The sequence below is a fragment of the Macrosteles quadrilineatus genome, unplaced genomic scaffold (assembly GCF_028750875.1).
Source record: "Macrosteles quadrilineatus isolate MER2022 unplaced genomic scaffold, UCM_ALF_1.0 Scaffold_2__2_contigs__length_208266976, whole genome shotgun sequence".
Lineage (NCBI taxonomy): Eukaryota > Metazoa > Arthropoda > Insecta > Hemiptera > Cicadellidae > Macrosteles > Macrosteles quadrilineatus.
The window spans coordinates 10,828,690-10,851,562 of record NW_026542595.1 but is presented as its reverse complement, the minus strand read 5'-3'; the positions used below and the strand labels follow the sequence as shown (position 1 = coordinate 10,851,562).

The 22,873-nt window shown below is 34.8% G+C and overlaps 1 protein-coding gene across 2 annotated transcripts; it reads right to left on the bottom strand.

Annotated features, from left to right (window-relative positions):
• Nucleotides 1-3,359: 3,359 nt before the first annotated feature.
• Nucleotides 3,360-22,184, bottom strand: LOC128987418 (uncharacterized). 2 transcript variants are annotated; one of them, XM_054408251.1, is made up of 6 exons: nt 21,795-22,184; nt 9,439-9,511; nt 8,049-8,125; nt 5,480-5,586; nt 4,414-4,484; nt 3,360-3,792 (listed from the first exon to the last, which is right to left on the bottom strand). In XM_054408251.1, exons 1-6 carry the CDS (start codon nt 21,882-21,884, stop codon nt 3,458-3,460), a joined length of 753 nt encoding a protein of 250 aa, XP_054264226.1. In that variant the 5' UTR covers nt 21,885-22,184; the 3' UTR covers nt 3,360-3,457. The 2 variants fall into 2 exon arrangements, with proteins under 2 accessions (XP_054264226.1, XP_054264227.1); XM_054408252.1 differs by having other exon boundaries at nt 3,360-3,770.
• Between the last annotated feature and the right edge of the window lie 689 nt (nt 22,185-22,873).

Here is a 22,873-nt window from a genome sequence, read left to right as displayed (position 1 = left end):
ATACAACCTTTTTCATAACAACTACAATAATTTTTGAAAAATCTTATTTTATTTGTTATTCCCTAACGGTTGAGGTTGGGAACCTCAAATGTGCGTAATTATATCGCCATTACCATGTAGTTTGATACAAAATTTTAAAGCTCAAATACCACTGACTCACTCATCACGAAATCTCAGAAACCATAATACCTACGAACCTGAAACATGGCAGGCATCTTCCTTTTGGGTGGTAGACGCTCGCTCACTAAGAAAGGATTTTACCCTCCGACCTCTGGGCTCCACCCCAGTGGCTCTGGAGTTTCCCATGTTAACCTTATGAGAAATGGAATTAATGAATCTTAACAGCTGTTTCAATTAAACAAGTTGGTTCTGTTCTATGATGTTCAATAGGATTAAAGTTACAAGGATTACCAACAGGGTGCAGCACTATTATTTCTTTTACATTTATGACAACAGCTAATTTGCAACCAAAAGGTGAGTGAGCATAGCGAAAGAAACTTAAACTTGGAGGCGAGTGAGCGTAGCGAACGGGCTAACCTGAAGGCAAGTGAGCGCAGCGAACGAGCTCCAACCTAAAGGTGAGTGAGCGTAGCGAACGAACTTCAACCAGGACGTGATTGAGCCATGCGAACGAGATCATCTTGAAAATTAAGAAGTTAAACGGGGCAAAGCTAGGGGGGGGGGGGGTTACAGCTAGTACTGAATATAAAATACCCCTGCTGCAGCAAACCTGCAGACTAAGATAAATGCCATTTGCCCGATTGGATTTTTTCTAAAATATCTCCTTGAAAATGTTTAGTGAAAAGAACCTCATTTAAATAGGAGAAATACCTGAAATAAAAGTCTAGAGATTTCCACTAAATATGATTGTTTTAATTTAACATACTTTTAGAATTTAATAACAATTAATTGTTTAGTGCATACAAAATATGAACCAATCAATCTCTTGCTCAGGTCCAGAGGTGGTGGAGAGTACAGAATGGAATAAATAGGTAACACTCTTAATGCAAAAACAATAAAAAATGTCATAATAAAAACTGTTTGAAAGTGGCAGAGTGAATAATTAAAATATTATTAGAGAATGCAACATTCCTCGATAAATGGATTTGATGAGGTAGCCCAGACCTTACACCCTGTGATTTCTTTTTGTGGGGATAAGCAAAAGAAGAAGGTTACAGACAGAAGGAATCCAAAAAGACTCTACATGAATAGGAAGTTACCATTTTAGATGTTCTTGGCAATGTTCCACAAGACTTTATTCAAAAATCTGTTCAAAATCTATCTGTTGGATTAAGAAATTGTGTCGACAATGCAGGCTTTTCAACCACCCTGTAGAAAACTCTGTACATTACATATTTTTGGTTGAGTTTTCGACCACTGGACAACCTCTAGTATGCTTTAATAGCTTATTCCCTATATGGGAAATTCGCTAATAAAATGAAGGCTATGTCTGGGCACAGAGAAGAATATGGTAATGTTTACTCTATAGTCTGTGGTCTGGGTGTTCTTTATAATGTTCTGGCTACGTTCTGGGCCTTTTTCAAATAAAATGTTAAATTTACAATGTTCTACACCCCATGAAAAACTAAAATAAGGCATGACTGGGTAGCTGAGTGGTTAAGGTTCTCGCCTAACAAACAAAAGGTCACAGGTTTGATCCTGAGAAAAGTAAGTACCGTTTTGATGGTTCGAAATAACTGGACCCAGCTGCTCCTGATCATTGGACTTTAAATAAATAATGAACCCTCTGACAGATGAAACACCTGTAGTCAGTAACAAAGCTAAACAGATCATCTCAGACCATTCTACACTCATCCTTCATTCATATTTGGGTTAAAATAAATATCTAGGTGGCGTACCCATCTTAATTAATTGACAATTGAAAAAAAACCATCATTGTGTTATGGAGGCATGTAAATAAGTTATTTTTAAAACTAACATGTTATAATCTTTAGCTACATGAAGATGTTTCTGCACAACTATTCTCAGGGATGTTGGAAATAGAAGGATGGGATTTAACATATCCCTCGAAAATGGCGAACTGCCACAACTTCTGTAAGCTATCATTGACCAAAGATAATTTAATAGAAAATATTTTCCAAGTATAGTAGAAAACCACAAAATAGATCAGTGGCTTAATGTACTTTCTATTAGCAGCATCTAACAACGATGTTATATGATCAATAACAACATGCTAGACAGAATAGCTTACATGGTGTAAAACAGGGCATAAAATAACATGTTAACTGGGCGACACAAGTGTCACCCAGTCCTGAGATTTTGTCGCCCAGTGACTATGGGTGTTGCCGGCATGTTTTTTGAATGATCCACATTTTAAATTTATCGGAATTTAAAAAGTAACATTATTTAAATATTTTAGAGTAGGGTATGAGGTATGATTTTGGCCCAAAAGGTTGTGAAGTGAACCTTGGCCTGTTACAACGTTCTAGAATACGTAATTAAGTGAGATTAAATGGACTATTTGCAAGCAAATATAATAGAAAAAATCATTAAAACATACGTAGAAATGTGTGATTTTCACTTTAATTTAAACAAAAATTCCGGGGGGAACCCTCGGACCCCCCTTTTTAATGGGGGTATTCCCCCCAGACTCCCTGGTAAGTCCGGCGCCACTGTCGCCCAGTGGAAATCCCTTAAAATATGCTCTGGTGTAAAAACAACAAAATTGTCCATAGGTACAGTGTTACAAGAATTTTTTTTTTTTTTTATTGTAGATGATATAGCCTCTGGATTGCCAAATACTATTTAAAAAGGTACCTACCTGCTACTAAGCAATCCATTAAATTGCAGTCGCAACTAGTTTTGACTGTAATTTAATCGATTGCTAAATAACAAGTAATTAAACATTTTTAACAAGAACTGGTAAATAATTATCCAACAGAATACTTAAACTCACTTGATTTTCCAACGATGCCACCACACATTTAAAATATATATATACCACTAACTCTTCTTAGAACTTGTACCACCACAATTTTGTGTAATGAAGCCAGACTTACAGTCAAGAAATTGGTGAAAGTTTTACTTGAGGCTTTAAGTTTGAATTTTAAATTTATGAGAGGTGTTCTCATAACAATTCTTATGGGTTCAAGCGGTAGCGGTTGCAGTTTCCGGTGCAACTTTCATTTGCAATACCCATCAACAAGGGCAAATGAGCAGCTATATGTGGCATCCCTCCATCCCTGCACTGTCTTTCTCTATGAACCAATAAATAAAAAAAATATCATTTATGAAAAAGTTCTTCAATAAATGCTTAAGGGGCAATGGGTTTAATTACCTCAACATTTTAACTTTGTGGTCATTTCAATCATCATACTCTTACAATACCACATTTCTACTATACAATTATGGCATATTTCTCCAAGTAGACAATAAAGATGAGTCTCCTTTAAAACGTTGCTGCAATTTTATTTTATTTCCCCAAATCTAATTGTATCTAACTTTTATTTTCATTAATGTTTACTACACTATCTTTACATTGATCTTCAGCAGATACCATTATGGAGGAGTTGGAATCTGACAAAACAGATATTTGAGAAAGTCTGACGTTTTCAGACTCCACATTACCATTGGATAGCTTCATTTGTAAATCGTTTATAGATAATTTCTCAGATTGTTCATGATCCAGTTGAAGCAGTTGGTTTTCATTAGATTCAAATCTTTCACCCTCTTCAGGAATATGTGATGTGGTTCTAGTCGAAGCTTCGTCCACTTCCAAGCAGTAAATATAGCTTTCCAGTATCCATAAACTGTAAGTAGTCATTACAAAAGCTGAAAAATATTATGCTTATTTTTAAATATATTTATGCTCTCATTGAACATTGATAGCCCAACCAACCATTTCCAATGATGCTACAAAATTGTCTATTTAAAATCAAATTAATAATAGGAACTCAAAATTGCACAATGTAAATGTTGACCCAAGAGGACCTTAGAAACATTTGGCTTGCAGTGTTAGTTTTAGTTCTTAAAAAAAAAAACAATTAAACTTGAGTTGCATACAATATTTATATGGCCCCATTTTTAAAGTTATAGGCCTACACTGAGCTAACTTTTTCTATGAATTTAAGTCAGCTCTGTATTAACCAATTACAGTACTGTATTTTCTTTGTATAAGTCTTCAGGACTACCTACTCCATAAAGCCTTAGCCGCGTTTACACAAGGCAAGTAAAGTAAGTAGAGCAGGCATGTTACTTGCTTCTGTGTATCTCAAGTTCACCTGAGACCGGTAACCTGCCCAGTGCCCGCCAACTGGCTTCGTCTAAACACATAGCTTGAGAATGGACAAGAGTGGATCAGGCTGAATCCTAGGGTCTTTAGTAGCTAGCTTAGTAAAGAAATAAGTAATAATCTAATTTAAATTAACAATACTGTGTAGGTTTTAAACTTACCAGAAATGGCAGAAAGTATTCCAAAATAAATCAACTGTTTCTCTTTTTCATAAACAGAAACATGTTTGTACCTAGAAAATATATGCATAGAAATAGGTTTATGTTAAGAAAATTAAATATTTTCAAAAGGAGGTTTATATCTTTGATGAAAGAAAAACTATTTAAAATTAGGCATCAGTTGCGATTCTATACAATTTTTATTTTGTGGATAGTTACTTACGTGTCTGCTTTCATGTAACTACTTCAGAAAGCGTTTAAACAAAAATGATTCATAAAGAAGTTTTTCCCCTCAGAGATATTAACTCTTGTATGTTGAAAGACAGAAATAGAAAATATGGGTAGCCTAATAATATTTTCATTCTGATAGTGGTCCAAAGCCATATAAACAACAAAAATAAATAGTCTTTATAGTTTCTTGTATGTATTAAATTTATTACATTTAAAATCACACCAAAGTGCAGTTAACGAAATCAACATTTTTAAAAGAAATATGTAAAAAAACTCATTTCTATTAAAGAAGTTTATATAATTGAATTTAGATTTTACTATAATCTATTTTGCTTAAGAGACATTAATCTTACTGCAGCTTAATATTCTTTTCCTACAGTTACCTAACAATGTACATGTTCTCTCACTGATTTGAGAAAGCAAAGTGGCCAATTCGCTCATCAGTGAGACAATGTTAACATTGTCTCACTCTAATTACTTTGTCTCACTCCAGATTTGCAACGTGAAGGCAGGCAACGACGCGCGCGAAATACGTTGGCAGCACTGGCTGTAAATCAGCTGGTCAGCTGTTGTACTGTTGTATTTGTCACTTCACATTAAATGTTATATTAAAAGTTCACTTCTGTGTAAAAATAGGTTATGTTTATTCACAAATTTATTTGTTTTATGGTAACTGTAGGAAAAGTATAATGTGCAACTCGAGTTCAAAGTACAATTGCCTCACTCGAGAAACCATTCCTCACTCGCCTACGGCTCGTGAGTAAGGATTTCTCTCGAGTGAGTCAATTGCTTACTTTTCTCATTAGTTGCACAAATAACTATTGGGAAAAATACTCACCTTGAAAGAGCATGAACTGATAATGCTAACAATATAATCACAACTAGAAGCCAGACCATGAGAACTTTGGTATGCACCAACATCACTGTCCGAGCATACCTGCTGGACTGAGAACAATAATCATTGATCAAGTAAAACAGAGGCGGGAAATGGGGTGTTACAATTTATTTTGGAAACCAAATTCCTGCTGTAAACACTAAAAGACCTGTTGAAAACAACAGAGTGTTAGAAAAAAATGTGTTCTTTGGATTGTTGTAAAATTTTGTTCAAAACATGTAAACTTTGGTGTAAATACAGTTTTTGTCCTTATACAGGTTTGAGGGTTGTAAAAGGAATTGACAATGAAATTTACAGCATCTGTTCTGTGTCCAGTGTGTGTTCAGCATCTGTGAGTAAGCTTATAAATAATCCAAAGAATACTAGTATTCCATTAATGTTATCAACAGCTTTTCAGTGAGTACAACAGAAATTTTGTTTGTAAAGCAATCACATGTTGATTGTTTTAATTGGTTGTACCTAATTGTTGCATAGGCATCTCATTTTTTACAAATTGAGCATTGATTCTAAGTGCATGCCTTCTTTTGAAGCCTAAAAATCTTTCTGCCATGGCAAGAATTTCCCCACACAAGAATTCTGTATGACATTAAAGATGAAAAATATGAGTGATAAACTGTTAATTGAGTTTTAGTGTCGGTGATTTGAGAAATTGTTCTGAGAGAACCTCCCCTTTTGTTACATAGCATCATTGATGAAATTAAATGAAAATCCTTCTTTATTGAGGCGAACTTAGGACCTCATGGTCCTTTCTTACAGCTAACCTCTAAAATTCATAGCACAAAGACAAATAGCATCTGGGTCCTGAATCAATCTTTCCATTTAAATATGAAGTAAATAATGAATTAAATACTCTAGAGATCCAACGAAGATGTCCGATGAGACAGTTTTCCATTTAACTTGCCATATAGTGTAACATCAAGGGTGGTGGATTCCCTTGTCCAGCATATTCTTAGTGCTTTTGAATCCAAAGAGAGTACAGTTGTATGCCTTTGTGATCTTTCCCGTGCTTTTGATTGTGTGCCTCATGACATACTTTTCTAGAAATTTAAAAAAAGTATGGTCTTGCTGATTCTGCCCTCAAGGTAGAAAATTCCTACCTATGACAGGCAACAGTTTATCTAAATGGATCCAAATCTGCCTTATTGCCTGTTAAGTATGGTGTGCCCCAGGGTTCCATATCGGGCCCCTTTCTGTACATTTTTTGCATGAATGACATATTTTTCAGACTTGACACGAAGGTGTTGTTGTACGATGATGATGCAACGCTGTTTGCTAGCCATGAAGACCCTGTGTTATAGCCATTGAAACTGTAGAGTCTAACTTTAAACTAGCCGCAGAGGTTGGTTTTCTAATAATAAGCTTGCTCTAAACAAAGATAAGAAACAGCCAATAGCTTTTTATCTAAGTAAAACCAGATTGAACACAAAGAGTAATACTGTTCCTGTAAAACTGCTTGGCTTTTCTCTTGACTCAGTCCTAAGCTGGAGTGACCACATAGACTGACTCGCTTTGTTCAAAGTTAGGTCGAATCATTTTCTTGTTGCGTGGACTTAAAAGTGATATGCATTTTGTTTTCCTTAAATATGCTTTCTTTGCTTTTTCCAATCTCACATAATTTGTGTTTTTCACTTATTAGAAGTAAATTTTAGATTTTCATAGTCCACAACTCTGTACATGTATATTTTGTTTGTATATTTGTTGTTCCTGTCCTGAGGGAAGAGTGGACCTTTGGTCTCACTCAGGGCAGGTTAAATAAAGAATTTGTCATTTGTCATTCGGTATGGTCCTAGGCTATGGGGTCATTCCAGCAGGACCCACAGTGTCTTCTGTTGCAAAAAAGCAGTAAGAATTGTATGTAATGCCCATCACCGAGCCCATTGCAAACCATTGTTCAAACTGTGTGTGGTGCAATGAATATTGTTAGTATTTACATTTTTCAGTGCTAGTAGCAATCAAAGATAATGAGAGTGTGTTTCTGACAAACAGCGACATCGACATCCATAAGTATAATCATTGACTATAGTCAAAGGTATAATATAAGGAATAGAAATAACTTTCCCATGAACAGATCTAGGTAAGTGTGGTTTTGAATTGTTATCCAGTTTCAGGTATGAAATTTGTCAATCGCCTCCCAATAGTTGTAAAAAAACTGTGTAAAACACTAAGTTTGTGAAAATTATAAAATCATGGCTTTTATCAAACCCTCTATATAGGATGGATGAGTTTTTTTTAAGCAGATCTCTCTAGCATGATCAAAGAAAAAGAAAAAGATAATACAACTAATGTATAGCTTGGTAAAATGCATGGTTTGCTGCTCTGCAGATGCTGTTTACTTTGACCTCTTATTTTATTTTGTATGCTTGCGTTTGTTTTTTATTATTTGATGTAGTTTGATTTGTGCATGTTAAATTTTAATGCTTGTTATGACTTAGCCTATATTGTACAATCATCTATATTTAATAGCTAAATAAAATGATTTATGATTTATCAACTAAGATATTCAAATGCTTACCGTGGAAGTTTGAAAAAGAAGGAGAAACAAAAACCATAAGCAATAGAGTCCTCCCGAAATGTAATAAGAGACAGCAGCTGAAAATATGAACTTTGGTGAGTATCAGTAGAGTCCCGCAAACTCGGCACTCGATAACCCGGCAGTCTCGATAACTCGGCCATCACCTGGCTCAGAAAATTAGTGATTTTTTGAGTCCGAGTTAAACATGGACTCAAGCCAGCTCAAGTCAAATCATTCTCAGCTCGTACAAATGATTTGTTTTACTATATCTGATGACTTAATACTAACTTGTAATATAAATATAAATTAAAGAAGTAGTTAATAAGATTAAAAATTGTATTGTTCTTGTTTTTAACCCTAGTTCCTGATAACCCGGCATTTCACAAACTCGGCACCCTTCCAGTCCACATTACGCCGAGTTTGCGGGACTCTACTGTATCTGTATGACACCAACCTGGCCTTTATTTCAAACATTTTTGGCGCAATGACCATAACCTACCTGGAGAAGGTGCTAAGACCCCACCGCTACATCGACCACATATCACTCTCAGAGCAGTTTTACCGGGTGTTTTATAAAAACTTGCTTCTTTATGTAAAAAATGCAATAGCCTAGATAGAAATATGCAGTTGCAAGAATCACCTTGACGTAGAGGCCACAACTATTCCGATTTCAACAAAAAGAAGGCATGAAAAAAGAAAAAGAATGGCGCAAACTAGAGGTCTATACGTCAATCCTATCAAAAGTTATGGTAGTTCAACATTTTAATTCCCCCCCCCCTTTTTGAGAAAAGGTAAGTTTTTTTTTAAACGGCTATAGCTAAAAAAACTATAAGAGCTAGCAAAAATTTGAAAGAATTTTCATGGTCAGGAATGAAATTTTCCACAAAACATACTTTTAGGCGTTTTCCAAAAATCGCACTCCTCCATCTTAAAAAACGCCCTTCTTCTAAATGTTTTACAATTTCTCTGATATTTGATGTGTTTTTAATTGAACAAGCATTTTTCAAAGGTGTCACTAGCTGGCACGCTTGTTCAATAAAAAAAAACACATAAAAATCCAAAAAATTTTAGAAGAAGGGCATTTTTTGATGGTGAAGGAGTGAGATTTTTGGAAAACGCCTAAAAGTATGTTTTGTAGAAAATTTCATTCCTGATCATGAAAATTCTTTCAAATCTTTGCTAGCTCTTACTGTTTTTTTTTTTAACTATAGCCGTTTAAAAAAAAAAACTTACACAAAAATTGTTTGCAAAGGGACTAGCTTTGCTTTGCTATTAGAGAAACATTATATTTTTGAACAAATCCATTGTAGCACAGGTATAGCAGCTAGTTAGTTTATAAAATAATTAATAAAATATAAAATACACAGCTTATAAATCTCCTGAAACTCACAAGCTAAAACCAAAGTTGGGTAGAAGTCATCATACAGCGTGGCACCCATTACAATATAAAAATCTCCTAATACCTGGAACATTTACATGGATCATTGTAAAATAAATTTTTCAAGTGCATAAAATAAAAATATGTGAATAAATGAATGTTATTACTTGAAGGTAATAAAATAATATGGTAAATTATGTAAGCTGTTAGCTTTTCCAGCAGGTAAACGAACAAGTAACAAGGTGCCTATAAAGTTCTGATTTATATTGTTAGCTGAACGTGTAGTCCAGTTAGAAGAGAAACTGGGTAAGGGTATTTTTTTCATGTAGCAATCAACTTCCTTCACCACTTCCTACGTCAGGGACTTGTTTCCCTCCCTTCCTATAGCATTTTAGGATTGCCCATACCCTTATCTAATCGTCATAAACAGTTCCCACACTCCGGACAGCTTGCCTTGACTACTTCCTTCGTCACGGACCTGTTTCCCTCAATTCCCATAGCATTTTAGGATTGCCCATACCCTTATCAAATCGGCATAAACAGTCCCCACACTCCGGACTACTCGCCTTTACTACTTCCTTCATCACTTCCTATGTCACGGACCTGTTTCCCTCTATTCCCATAGCATTTTATGATTGCCTTTACTACTTCCTTCACCACTTCCTACGTCGCAGACCTGTTTTTCTCCCTTCCCTTAGCATTTTAGGATTGGAGATACCTTAATCTAATCGTCATAAACAGATCCCAGACTTTGCACTGCTACCCTTGACTACAATGTATCGAGTAATCTTCAGTATAATCTTTGCTCAATATTAACAAGTGATGTTTTTTCTTTCGTACTGTATTTGTAATTTGCTAGTATACTGTGGGGAGTTAGCTTATTATGAACACATGCTACACAACTTCAAGTCTTTTGTTGAGCGGAGCGAGCGAAGCTCTTATACTTCGACTCTTATGCATTTCGTAATACGCAAACTCCTCCTAGACGGCTGAATCAATCGTTTTAAAATTTTGCTTGGTACTAAAGACCATATCGGTGAGTGCCAACATCTATATGGCGTTAAAAAAGTCACTCAGAAATCCGCCCCACTGGGTCTCAAAGTTTCAATGTAATCCTTATGGAAGCAGTATTTGACACATAAACAAAGACATATGATCAGCTGTTGACTTTTGAATGCAGTAGATAAAAATAGCTGATAGCATTATTCCACAGATTTTAGAACAGAAACAGTATGGATCATAAATATAATCAAATAACAACACTAGCTTGAGGTCCGTGCCGTAGGAAGTGGTGAAGGTAGTAAAGGTTATCAGTCTGGAGTGTGGAAACTGTTTATGACGATTAGATTAAGGTATCTGCATTCCTAAAATTCTATGGGAAGGGATGAAAACAGATCCGCGACGTAGGAAGTGGTGAAGGAAGTAGTCAAGGCGAGCTGTCCGGAGTGTGGAAACTGTTTATGATGATTAGATTAAGGTATCTACGATCCTGAAATGCTATGGAAATGGAATGAAATAGGTCCGTGACGTAGGAGGTAGTGATGGAAGTAGTAAAGGCGAGCAGTCCGGAGTGTGGGAACTATTTATGACGGGTAGATTAAGGGATCTGCAATCCTAAAATGCTATGGGAAGAGAGGAAAACAGGTCCAAGACGACGTAGGAAGTGGTGAAGGAAGTAGTAAATGCAAGCAGTCCGGACTGTGGGAACTGTTTGTGACGATTAGATTAAGGTGTCTGCAATCCTAAAATGCTATGGGAAGGGAGGAAAACAGGTCCGCGACGTAGGAAGTTTTGAAGGACGTAGTCAAGGCGAGCTGTCCGGAGTGTGGTAACTGTTTATGACGATTATATTAAGGTGTCTACAATCCTGAAATGGTATGGGAAGGGAGGAAAACAGGTCCGAGATGTAGGAAGTGGTGAAGGAAGTAGTCAAGGGGAGCTGTCCAGAGTATGGGAACTGTTTATGACGATTAGATTAAGGTATATGTAATCCTAAAATGCTATGGTAATGGAAAGAAACAGGTCCGTGACGTAGGAGGTAGTGAAGGAAGTTGTAAATGCGAGAAGTCCGGAGTATGGGAACTTTTTATAACGATTCGAATAAGGTATCTGCAATCCTAAAATGCTATGGGAAGAGAGGGAAACAGGTCCGTGACGTAGGAAGTGGTGAAGGAAGTAGTAAAGGCGAGCAGGGTGGAATGAAGTTATATGGCAAATTTTTTTTTTCATCAGAAAACTTTCTAATAGCATTTAAAAGTTGCACCTTAATGTAACAAATAACACAACAAAATTTCATTGTTTTATGTTTATGTCTTGAGGTGCCGCAAAAGCCTTGAAAATTTGAATTTTTTTTAAATATTCTGTTATTTTCATCAAATTCAAGAATTATTTTTTGTCACCAATTTCATGTTAATATATTTTTAAGTTGAAGACAAATTAGTTATTATAAATAAAAAAATATTAAAAGTAAGCTTAGTAGGTGCTATACTTGTAAAATTTATTTCCAAAAAGTCAAATAAAAGAGAATTTAAAGCGAATTTCCAAATAAAACTGTTCAGTTATAACACCTCTATTAATTTGGTATATTGCCTTATTATTATTTCTATGTACAATATTTTGATCACTAATAGCTTTTATGTATAATAAAATTAAAAACCATGATCTAAGAAGAGTAATTAAAACATAAATATACAAAAATATAGGTTCAGTTGTTCTTTCGGAAAGAAAATTGAGGTATGGCGTAGGATTCCCAAGAGAATAGAACAATATGTTGTTTAAAATCTAGTATATTCTATGTAAAGATACATAAAAGTAACTTCATGTCAGTTTAGATAGTCCTTATGTTTTTTGAAAATTAAACAAAATGTTTTTTTGTCTCAAATTTTGGCATTATCTTGTGTGATTCAATCCTGGCTTTGACAAATCCATTTCTTGCTTCATCACCACACACACTAAGTGCAGACTCCGTTACAAGCTTTATTACTCTTTCAACTGCTTGAGTGTGGCAGGGGAAACGAGGAAAATCTACTGATTGATTTTGGAAACCATCTTTTCTTGAATTGTCAATGAATTTTTTCAATGCTTCATCTGTTATGTGTTTTGTCATCGGTGGCTCCGTTATGGTTATATCTACCCAATTAATCAAATCAATAAAATCTTCTGCCTGGAAATTGATGTTTGGGACCACAAACTTCCTTACTGCATTTCTGTTTTCAGATCTTGCCTTTAAAAGCCTCCGAAGACCTAGCTCTCTCACGTGCTTTCGTTCATCACTTAACATGCAGATCAGCAGGTTTTCAGGATGAGCGTAATAACCATTTCTTTGAATTACTGGATCAATTACTTTTAGATGATCATCGTTAAGGTAGCGTGACAATTTAATCAGGTGCCATAAATGTTTTGAGCCATTTACACATGAAGGTTTCAGTTTGATATGAAACCAGACTGGGGCATAGACCTTAACAACATATTCGGTCAAGGATTTCAGATTGTCAGATGGATTCTCCGTTCCAACGTATAATCGTAGTATTCGACTTGCTAATGTTAGCCATCGTGAATGCGCCAACTTTCCTGGTTTTCTTAATAGAAGGTCTTGTGAACATTCACCGCTAGAAATTGCGTGACACATGTCAAACAAATACTTTTGGTCTGTACTTAAATCTTTGTTTGATTACAAGATCCGGGAGATTGTGCTGTATAGGAGAAAATCTAACAACTGGAAGGTCATAACATTTTTCTAGCTGCTTTCCTATAACACCTCCAAATTCATTAGGGCCTGTTGTTTTCCCATCTAATGCACAAAACAAATGGCGCAAAGGCAATTCATTGCCATGGAACAAGCAAATCAGCCACTGCAGTGGCTTATTTAGAGATTTTTCCATCAAAGCAAGTACACCATTGTTTACTCCTGTATTAGTGGCTGTTCCATCACATCCCATTGCAGTTAAGTTAGATATATTTAAACTACTGTTGCTATTAAAATACTCTGTGATGCTATCTTTAATAGCTTCGCCTGTTCCAGAAGAAGGTGTGACATGTCCTAGATAAGATGAACCAGGTTCTTCTACTAAAGCAATATGCTCTTCAACTATAGTTTTCTTATAAAATTTGTTTCCCTTCTTTTCTTGCATAATTGTTTTATCTTTTCTTCCATCAAAAAATAATCCCTTGTTTTCTTTAACTTGGTTAAAACTACTCACAGTTACTTTTTTTCGGTTCTTGGCCCTTGCTCTTTGAATTTTCATTCTATCAATTACTTTACTTTTATCGGCGTTTGTAATCATCCCAACATCTTTTAGAACTGCACTGGCAATAGCAGCAGCAACTCTGTCTGATACTCCTGTCCTGTCACAGATTGACGCAACTGTTGGTAATTCCACACGCATTTGCTCGCTTATAGGTGAAACCCGAGTGGAAGTGGAGGGTAGATCTTCTGTGTTATTAGTAGATGCTAAGTCTTCATCCCAACTTTGATCGGTATCAGAATCATTACTAATATTTACAGTTTCACTACTAATGCCTGCTGATTGTTCACAATGCTTCAACTGTTGCTGCATTGTTCTATGCTTTCGTTCTTCCCTTCGATTTAAAACATTTGAGATAGCTTTGTCTATGTTACTTATAGTCATTTTTCTTGTTGTTCTTTGGTCGGTTAAAAACTCTTGCTCTACTTTAGGTACTTTTTTTTCTTTAGGGCATTTACAATCTGAAAAAGCCTTGCATTTACATGCAGCGACATCAAAAAGGCGTTTACTTTCATTTAAAAAAGAAGTCACAGTGGAATCGTAGCTCTCTGTACCCTTTCTACCCTTCGATCTTAATAGATTTCTATATTTATCATGATAAGATTTCCCCATTTGTATCATACGGGTTTTTGAAACTACGGGTATTGACGCCTTACACCAAATATTTATGACTTTCTCCATAACAATATCTAGTATTTCACTCACCGTTGGTTCCTTTGACATTACTTCTGGCTTTAGTTCATTTCTTATAAACAAGTAATACTTCATAATGTCACAATACGTTGGTAAACATAACTCACTCAACTGTTTAGAATGGCCAAATATCTGACATTCCAACTGAAGTCTAGTCTTGAATGGTTTTGACAAGGCCATTACACTCAAATCTCACTTGTAATAATATGAAAATTAAATCATTCAATATTTAAGAAGTAAAACTACAAGTCACATTTGAAATAATAGTTCAAAACACTACAGTGATACACTTTATCAACACAAGGTAACCACACTTGTTATCCAATCACTCGACCTGAGCTTACTGACAGCAAGAGTTTTTGGCAGCCAGACTTTCATGTTGAAACATGATTCCCCCTCCCCTTTCCCCACCACTCTAGTTTTTAGCCACAATGTTCTAATGCCTATTACTCTTCTTACTTATTCCATGTGTCATATAGTTTTGCAAAGCTATAATATTGTTTTAAGATGTTGTACTCTTAGATATCTTATAATGCATTCCTCATTATTGTTTTGTAGGCCTATAGGTGGGATTTGACATTTTTCTGCATGTAAATATGTTTAGTTTTTAGGGCAAAATAAGAGCAAAAACAGTTAGTTTTACTTATAAAGGCTTTCACATAAGTAGTAAAACTAAAATTAAGTATAATTAAAGGCAGAATATATGTTTTGTAAAAAAATATTAAATCCTCAAAAATTTCAAAATTGACAAAAAATGCATATTTTTAGCAGCTTTGCGGCACCTCTAAATATATTTTTAATTTAACCAAATTTTTACAGTGTCTTTTTGAAGCCATTTGGCAACTTTTAATCACTATTACATTTCAAAATTAAAAAAAAAGATTTTTCATTCCACCCTAGAGCAGTCTGGAGTGTGGGAACTGTTTATGACGGGTAGATTAAGGGATCTGCAATCCTAAAATGCTATGGGAAGGGAGGAAAACAGGTCCGAGACGACGTAGGAAGTTGTGAAGGAAGTAGTCAAGGCGAGCTGTCCGGAGTGTGGAAACTGTTTATGACGATTATATTGGTATCTACAATCGTGAAATGGTATGGAAAGAGAGGGAAACAGGTCCGTGACGTAGGAAGTGGTGAAGGAAGTAGTAAATGCAAGCAGTCCAGACTGTGGGAACTGTTTTTGACAATTAGATCAAGGTATCTGCAATCCTAAAATGCTATGGGAAGGGAGGAAAACAGGTCCGCGACGTAGGAAGTTTTGAAGGACGTAGTCAAGGCGAGCTGTCCGGAGTGTGGAAACTGTTTATGACGATTATATTAAGGTATCTACAATCGTGAAATGGTATGGGAAGGGAGGAAAACAGGTCCGCGATGTAGGAAGTGGTGAAGGAAGTAGTCAATGGGAGCTGTCCAGAGTATGGGAACGTTTTATGACGATTAGATTAAGGTATCTGTAATCCTAAAATGCTATGGTAATGGAAAGAAACAGGTCCGTGACGTAGGAGGTAGTGAAGGAAGTAGTAAATGCGAGCAGTCCGGTGTATGGGAACTTTTTATGACGATTAGATTAAGGTATCTGCAATCCTAAAATGCTATGGGAAGGGAGGGAAACAGGTCCGTGATGTAGGAAGTGGTGAAGGAAGTAGTAAAGGCGAGCAGTCTGGAGTTTGGGAACTGTTTATGACGGGTAGATTAAGGGATCTGCAATCCTAAAATGCTATGGGAAGGGCGAGGAAAACAGGTCCGAGACGACGTAGGAAGTGGTGAAGGAAGTAGTCGAGACGAGCTGTCCGGAGTGTGGGAACTGTTTATGACGATTAGATTAAGGTATCTACAATCTTAAATTGCTAAGAGAAGAGAAACAGGTCCGCGACTTAGGAAGAGGTGAAGGAAGTAGTAAGGTGAGCAGTGTGGAGTGTGGGAACTGGAACCGTTTGTAGCAGTTAGATTAATGTATCTGCAAAGCTGTAATGCTATGAGAAGGGATGGAAGCATGCCCACGACATAGGAAATGGTGAAAGAATTAGTAATGGCTAGCAGTGCGTAATGTGGGAAATGTTTGTGGCAATTAGATTAACGTATCTAAAATACTAAAATGATATGGAAAGTGATGAAAACAGGTCCACGACGTAGGAAGTGGCTTAAGAAGTAGTAAAGTATGAGCATAGTGTGAGAGTCGTCTGTGGCAGTTAGATTAATGTATCTTCAATCCTAAAATACTATGAGAAGGGAAGGAATCTGGCCCCTTGACGGAGAAAGTGGTGAAACAATTAGTAAGGCTAGCAGTGCAGTGTGTGGGAACTGTCTTTGGCAATTAGGTACATTAACGTATCTGCAATCCTAATTCTATGGGAAGAGAGGGAAACAGGTCCACGACGTAGGGGGTGGTGAAGGAAGTAGTAAAGGTGGGCAGTTTTTAGTGTGGGAATGGATTAATGTATCCGCAATACTAAAATGCTATGGGAAGAGACTGTAGACTGTGTAGGTTAAAATGATTACGAAGCACGAATCGATACATATTTTCGATACATGCAATGGTTTACAATCAAAGTTTACAACTGAGTTGACCACAACTGATTTTTACTCCATAGAGGCTAAAAACGACTTTTACTAAGAGAGTAAAAATGCTACTTTAGACCCACAACGCATGCATTAAAAACGACTCTGTTTTTACTGCAGTATGACAAAAACAATATAATGAACCCTTGATGACTCCGTTTAATTTTGTGGATGCCTCTGCGAACACCACCTAGTTTACTATTTCCTTGTTATTTAATTCAGCCAACTAGTCCAGGCGCTGAGGGGGTTTGAGCATGCATAAAAGTGTAACGAAATTTGACTTTTGATTGTTGCTATGGGTACCTAGTAGATGAAGAAAATCGATGTTGTCGCATTTCTAGGTGGTTAATAACATGGGGGGAAGGGGGTGAAGTTGGGGGGCCGCCCGGGGGGCCGCCGCGCACAAAATAGCTTATATCTCGAGAACCAAAAGTCATATGAATACGTTAGACACCTCAAACTGTGCAGAAAAATGCATTCTACAAATAGATTATGTAGTAGTTTCACAGAAATTGACAAGAAGTTACTAAAAATTATATTTTTTAAATTTACGATAAGTATAATCAGGAGTATAATGGTTTTTGTTGTTGTTTAGAACCATTAATTTTTAAATTGACAACTTTTGAGAGTAGTACACTATAGGTAAATAGTACTTCTGTATAATGAAACTATTGCGGTACATAACTTAACAGCTATACAATCCTCAGATCCAATAAACATAACACAAACAAAGGCGCAAAACGCGTCGCGGTCATTGTTCCTGCTGCCGTAACTAGTAATGGCGAGTACAGTTCAAGCTGAGACTTATATTATACTTTTAGAATGATGGAGATTCTGAGGATTCATTTGCATATCTATATATATAAAATAGTATTGAGCGACTATTATGTAGCGGGAAATATAGTTTGTAAAAGAAGAGAGTTCAAAATATATTTTGGTGGTGGATCGTTTCCATCACCATCTGAAACTGCAATAAATTCCCTACAATTTATACATCTCCGAATCTGAGGTTGGTTATAACAATTTTATGTAGTTTTGAAAAGGTGATAAAAATTATGTTTTCGTAAAAGAATGTTAACATTTCACATTCTGACGTAAATTACTCAGGAAATTTCGATTTCAACAACATTTAACTATACATTTTTAGAAAGAGCTTTTACTCTTAAATTATGCAGTGTAACAAGGCTAAAAATACAAGCTAGGAATACAATGGAAACTCCATGTACAGTATCTAAACTTAAATTTATTTAATTACAATACAAAATTGATTGTAAAAGAAAAGAAACTAAGGGTTCACAATAAAAGTTTACAAAGGGTGCAAATGAATTTACTAAATTAAGCTTTAGGCTAGGCCTATTACAATAGTTCTAATTTAGGTTGAGGGGTTATATTGCATGGATCTTTATCTCAGGTGGGGTGATCGAGCTTTGAATTTAATTTTGTGATTATATATAGCCTAATTAAATTTTGTTTTGAAATATAAATTATGTTCGAATTATTTTCTGAAAGGTTAATTAATTTATGTTCTATAAGCTTCTATTAGTTTCTTGACTTTTAAATTATGGTACAAATGTTCAAAAGTTAGGCTTAAAAGTGTTGTAATGGCTTCGATCCAAGGAAAGAAAATGTCTACTGGAGTGATCTCACCAAAATTGACGTCTTCTTCACAGTTAAATTTCTTGATGTTGTGTAGTTATTAATATTTGTAACAAGGACGGATCTTCTTTAATCAAATTTCACTAATTTATTCCAAATATATGCACTTAAAAAAAAATTTTATATTAAAATATGCAGTTTACAATTTATATCTTCATACTAGCTCAGCACTCTTAGAAGTGAGGAAGGTTTGATGCATTGTTGCATTCACATATGTCAATGCTGACTTTATCACGGAAAATTGTAGGCCACTGTTCACACATATATTATAACAATTTTCATTTGCCATAGAGCTAAATTTGAATTTTGACAAGTTATTTAAGTAAAATTATATTGAAATTGAAGCAACTTTGTTACAAAAAGTTATAGGTTATTATATATTTACATTAAATAAGGTTATTTGAAAATGTTCTATATTATAATGTATTGAATCAATTACCTATTGGTCTGTTTGGCAATATATTATACAAGGTTTGATAAAGAGAGATGGATTGACATATTGATAAAAGTAAAAACATATGGTAAAAATTAAATTATATTCTATTGAAAATTTTTGTGAAAATACTAAATTGTTACAGCAGTATAATATTTATTTACTGTTGATGCAATAAATTTATTTCTCATACAACAATTAAATACAATTTGGTAAATAAAGTAGTTTGGTAGTTTTTTATAATTTTATTTTTATGCGTATTAAAAAAAAAACATTGCTATTTCTACGTAAGGAATCATATTTTACACAACCTTAACATTTGGATAATATGGATAAAAACATTATTTTTATGATTTTTGCGGGTTGATTTAAACATTTCTAAGTTGAATAATCCAAAAAATTGCAAACCTCTTGCTACTACGCCTAAAAGCATTGCTGAAAAATATATATTTTTATATTCTACATTTATCACTGAAACATAATATATAATAGATATCTACTTATATGGGCATGTAACTGTTCTCTGGTGAATTATATGGTACCACTACAAAAAGGGCCAAAATATAACCACCACTGGTACCCAGATAGGGTCAAGGATTGAGAGAAGAAGTAAAATTATAATGCTTCGAACTTCAACTATAACTTCAGCTGTTCAGGTCAATTTAATTGTTAACGATTGGTGCGATGATTCGTTGCATTACTGTCAGAGACAATGAGGGATAAAGAAAAAATAACCTCTCTTTTTAAGTTTTGAGTAGTGGTTTTTGGTAATTAAAATACTGTTGCAGGTTAATTAATGCACACAACTCGCGTAAATAGTGTTAACGACACTCGTAGAAGTTTTTAAGGCACTCACCAAGGCTTGTATTTAACATTTTCTACTCGTATCGTTTACACTACCTTTACGCGATCGCCGAAACAGCTGTTGCACCAATTGTGCAGCCTGGTCAGATGATGGAAACGTTCAACTATATTCAATTACCCAATTTTTTATAAACTCTCTTCTTTTACAAACTATATTTCTCGCTACATAATAGTCCCTCAATACTATTTTATATATATGAAAATGAATCCTCAGAATCTCCATCGTTCTAAAAGTATAATATAAGTCTCAGCTTGAACTGTACTCGCCATTAATAGTTAAGGCAGCAGGAACAATGACCGCGACGCGTTTTGCGCCTTTGTTTGTGTTATGTTTATTGGATCTGAGGATTGTATAGCTGTTAAGTTATGTACCGCAATAGTTTCATTATACAGAAGTACTATTTACCTATAGTGTACTACTCTCAAAAGTTGTCAATTAAAAAATTAATGGTTCTAAACAACAACAAAAACCATTATACTCCTGATTATACTTATCGTAAATTTTAAAAATATAATTTTTAGTAACTTCTTGTCAATTTCTGTGAAACTACTACATAATCTATTTGTAGAATGCATATTTCTGCACAGTTTGAGGTTTCTAACGTATTCATATGATTTTTGGTTCTCGAGATATGAGCTATTTTGTGCGCGGCGGCCCCCCGGGCGGCCCCCCAACTTCACCCCCTCCCCCCCATGTTATTAACCACCTAGAAATGCGACAACATCGATTTTCTTTATCTACTAGGTACCCATAGCAACAATCAAAAGTCAAATTTCGTTACACTTTTATGCATGCTCAAACCCCCTCAGCGCCTCGACTAAACATGATTACCTAGCAACCCATAAGACTAATGTTAAAAAATGTGATTTTCAGTTTAATTTTTCTATGTAATTAGATTTTTGTTGGCAGTTCTAACTGCAGTAAACTCGTTTTCAGGCCAGAAATAAACTATTTACAACATTTGAAGAAAATCGTCGGAGCCGCGTTTTCGAGATCTTTTTTGAAAGCAAGCAAGCATACATACATACAAGCAAACATTGCTCGTATTAGAGTATAGGATAGGATAGGATATTATACTTTTGTAAAATTAAAAATAACATTTGTTTGCAGTAAAAACTTCTTTAACTAAAATGTTCCCCTCTTTAACACCATTATTACATTTCATGATGAAAAAATAAAGGGTCCAAAATATTAGTTTCAAATCAAATTAAGGATATCATAAAATTAAGGGTATTATAATAAAATATACATAACAATATGAGAAAATGAATATAGAGATTAGGTCTAAAGTTTAAAGAGCTAACTATCAAAAAATTCTTTTTATAACCATTTTTGTTTGCTCCAGTGTAAAAAAAAACAAGCGCTAAGGGTTAAAACCATAGAAACCTTTAGTAAAATTTTCATTAGAAATTTATTGTGGACTAAAACCAAGTAAACATAATTTTTAGCCCATAACATCAGCATGTATACCTCCATTGTCTGGGCAAAGGATCAGTTGTGTTTATATAGTGTACGTACTGCAATATTGTGTAAAGGGACTTTTCGGCCACTCTGTACATTAGTTGTCAAGAAGTGAACCCTATTATTATGCGAGATATCTTATTTTCGTTATAGAAAGTAGTATTTAATATAAAAAATACAACTTTTACTTTCAATAGATAGTGATTGGGTTCCTGTAAGTTCACTAATTTAACAAAATTAGTTGTGTCATCACACCAAACAAATCTCTTGATAGTGTTCTGTAAATCGCTCGACTTTAATTTAGTTCCTCCTTTGTCTTACACACATCATTAAATATTGACAACCCTGGAAATGTAAATCTAGGCTTTTAACTATACCATGCAGAGAAGTATAAAAAATGAATAGCAAACTACAGATAGTTGTAAATTTCAATTTCTGTAGAGCAGGCTACTTTACTTACAAGAGCAAATCCAGTGACAACCCGCACTCCAGTAACCAACTCCATACAGCAGCAAAACTTTTTTAAGAAGGGTAATTTTATGGTTGTCATGAAATTTGATGTCCCATTTTTTCTATTACAATTATTTGGTTGTACAGTTTTTTGTTTCCAAACAAGAATAAGGTACAAAATTGTTTACACTAGAAAACTTATTGACTTTTTAACGAATAACATTTTCTAATATTAGTCAATAGGTTGAAACACTGCCCCAAACTAGTTGCCATTCATAATGTTTAACAATACTTAAGAAAGGATGAATAGTTTTAAATCTCAAGCATTTAGGTCTTATCAATCAAAAATAAATACTGTTCAATATTTTATCAAAAACACAAATTTTTGACATCATAAATATTGAAAACAATAAGTTATGGCCTAGCAGCTGGTATAGATGTTATTTTTTATGTTTTTAAATGTAACATTCTTTTACATTCTACAGACTAAAGAGGAATATGAACATGACACAAATGAGCAACCCAAAAACACTAGGAATCCATAACTAGTTCCTTAGGGGGGTAAAGATTACAGTTTAACATTAGGTTATACAGTTGAGACTTGATAATCTAATAAGATTGAAGCTTGCTAGAAACTTCCATCCGAGATGTAAACACTATCTTTCCAAACTAAATCCTATATAATGAAATGCAACTTCAGAAAGCCTATGTGCAGATCAAATGAATTTCAGGTAGATTTCTTCAATCTGAAACCTGGCTTATGAAAAGGAATTTCATTCTAGGTTCCGAGTCCAGAATCAAGTATGTCATTGGCTCAATGAGTAAGGCTTTCCTCTAAAAAAAAAAAATGAATCATTGTGTTTTTGTTGTGACCAGGGCCCGGCATTGGATGGTGTGGGGCCAAACCTTTAGAGCCCTTCCTACTATACCCCAACATTACCAACAAACAATAATAGCAATGTAAAATACTAGTATTTATGATCTCTCCAATCACCATATAGTAGCTCTAGGATAATCTTTCCTTTTTTTATTCATAAAATTAAGAATGGTAAATTTACATGTTTCCTTTGTTATGTGGTGTTTTCTATT

What these genes read in the sequence shown, in the direction of transcription:
- LOC128987418 (XM_054408251.1), bottom strand. Translation starts at nt 21,884, where the DNA reads ATGACAACCATAAAATTACCCTTCTTAAAAAAGTTTTGCTGCTGTATG. An exon ending in TTGTCACTGGATTTGCTCTT is followed by an intron (nt 9,512 to 21,794) that starts GTAAGTAAAGTA and finishes TAAATGTTCCAG; the next exon opens with GTATTAGGAGATTTTTATAT. An exon ending in TCAGTTCATGCTCTTTCAAG is followed by an intron (nt 4,485 to 5,479) that starts GTGAGTATTTTT and finishes TATATTTTCTAG; the next exon opens with GTACAAACATGTTTCTGTTT.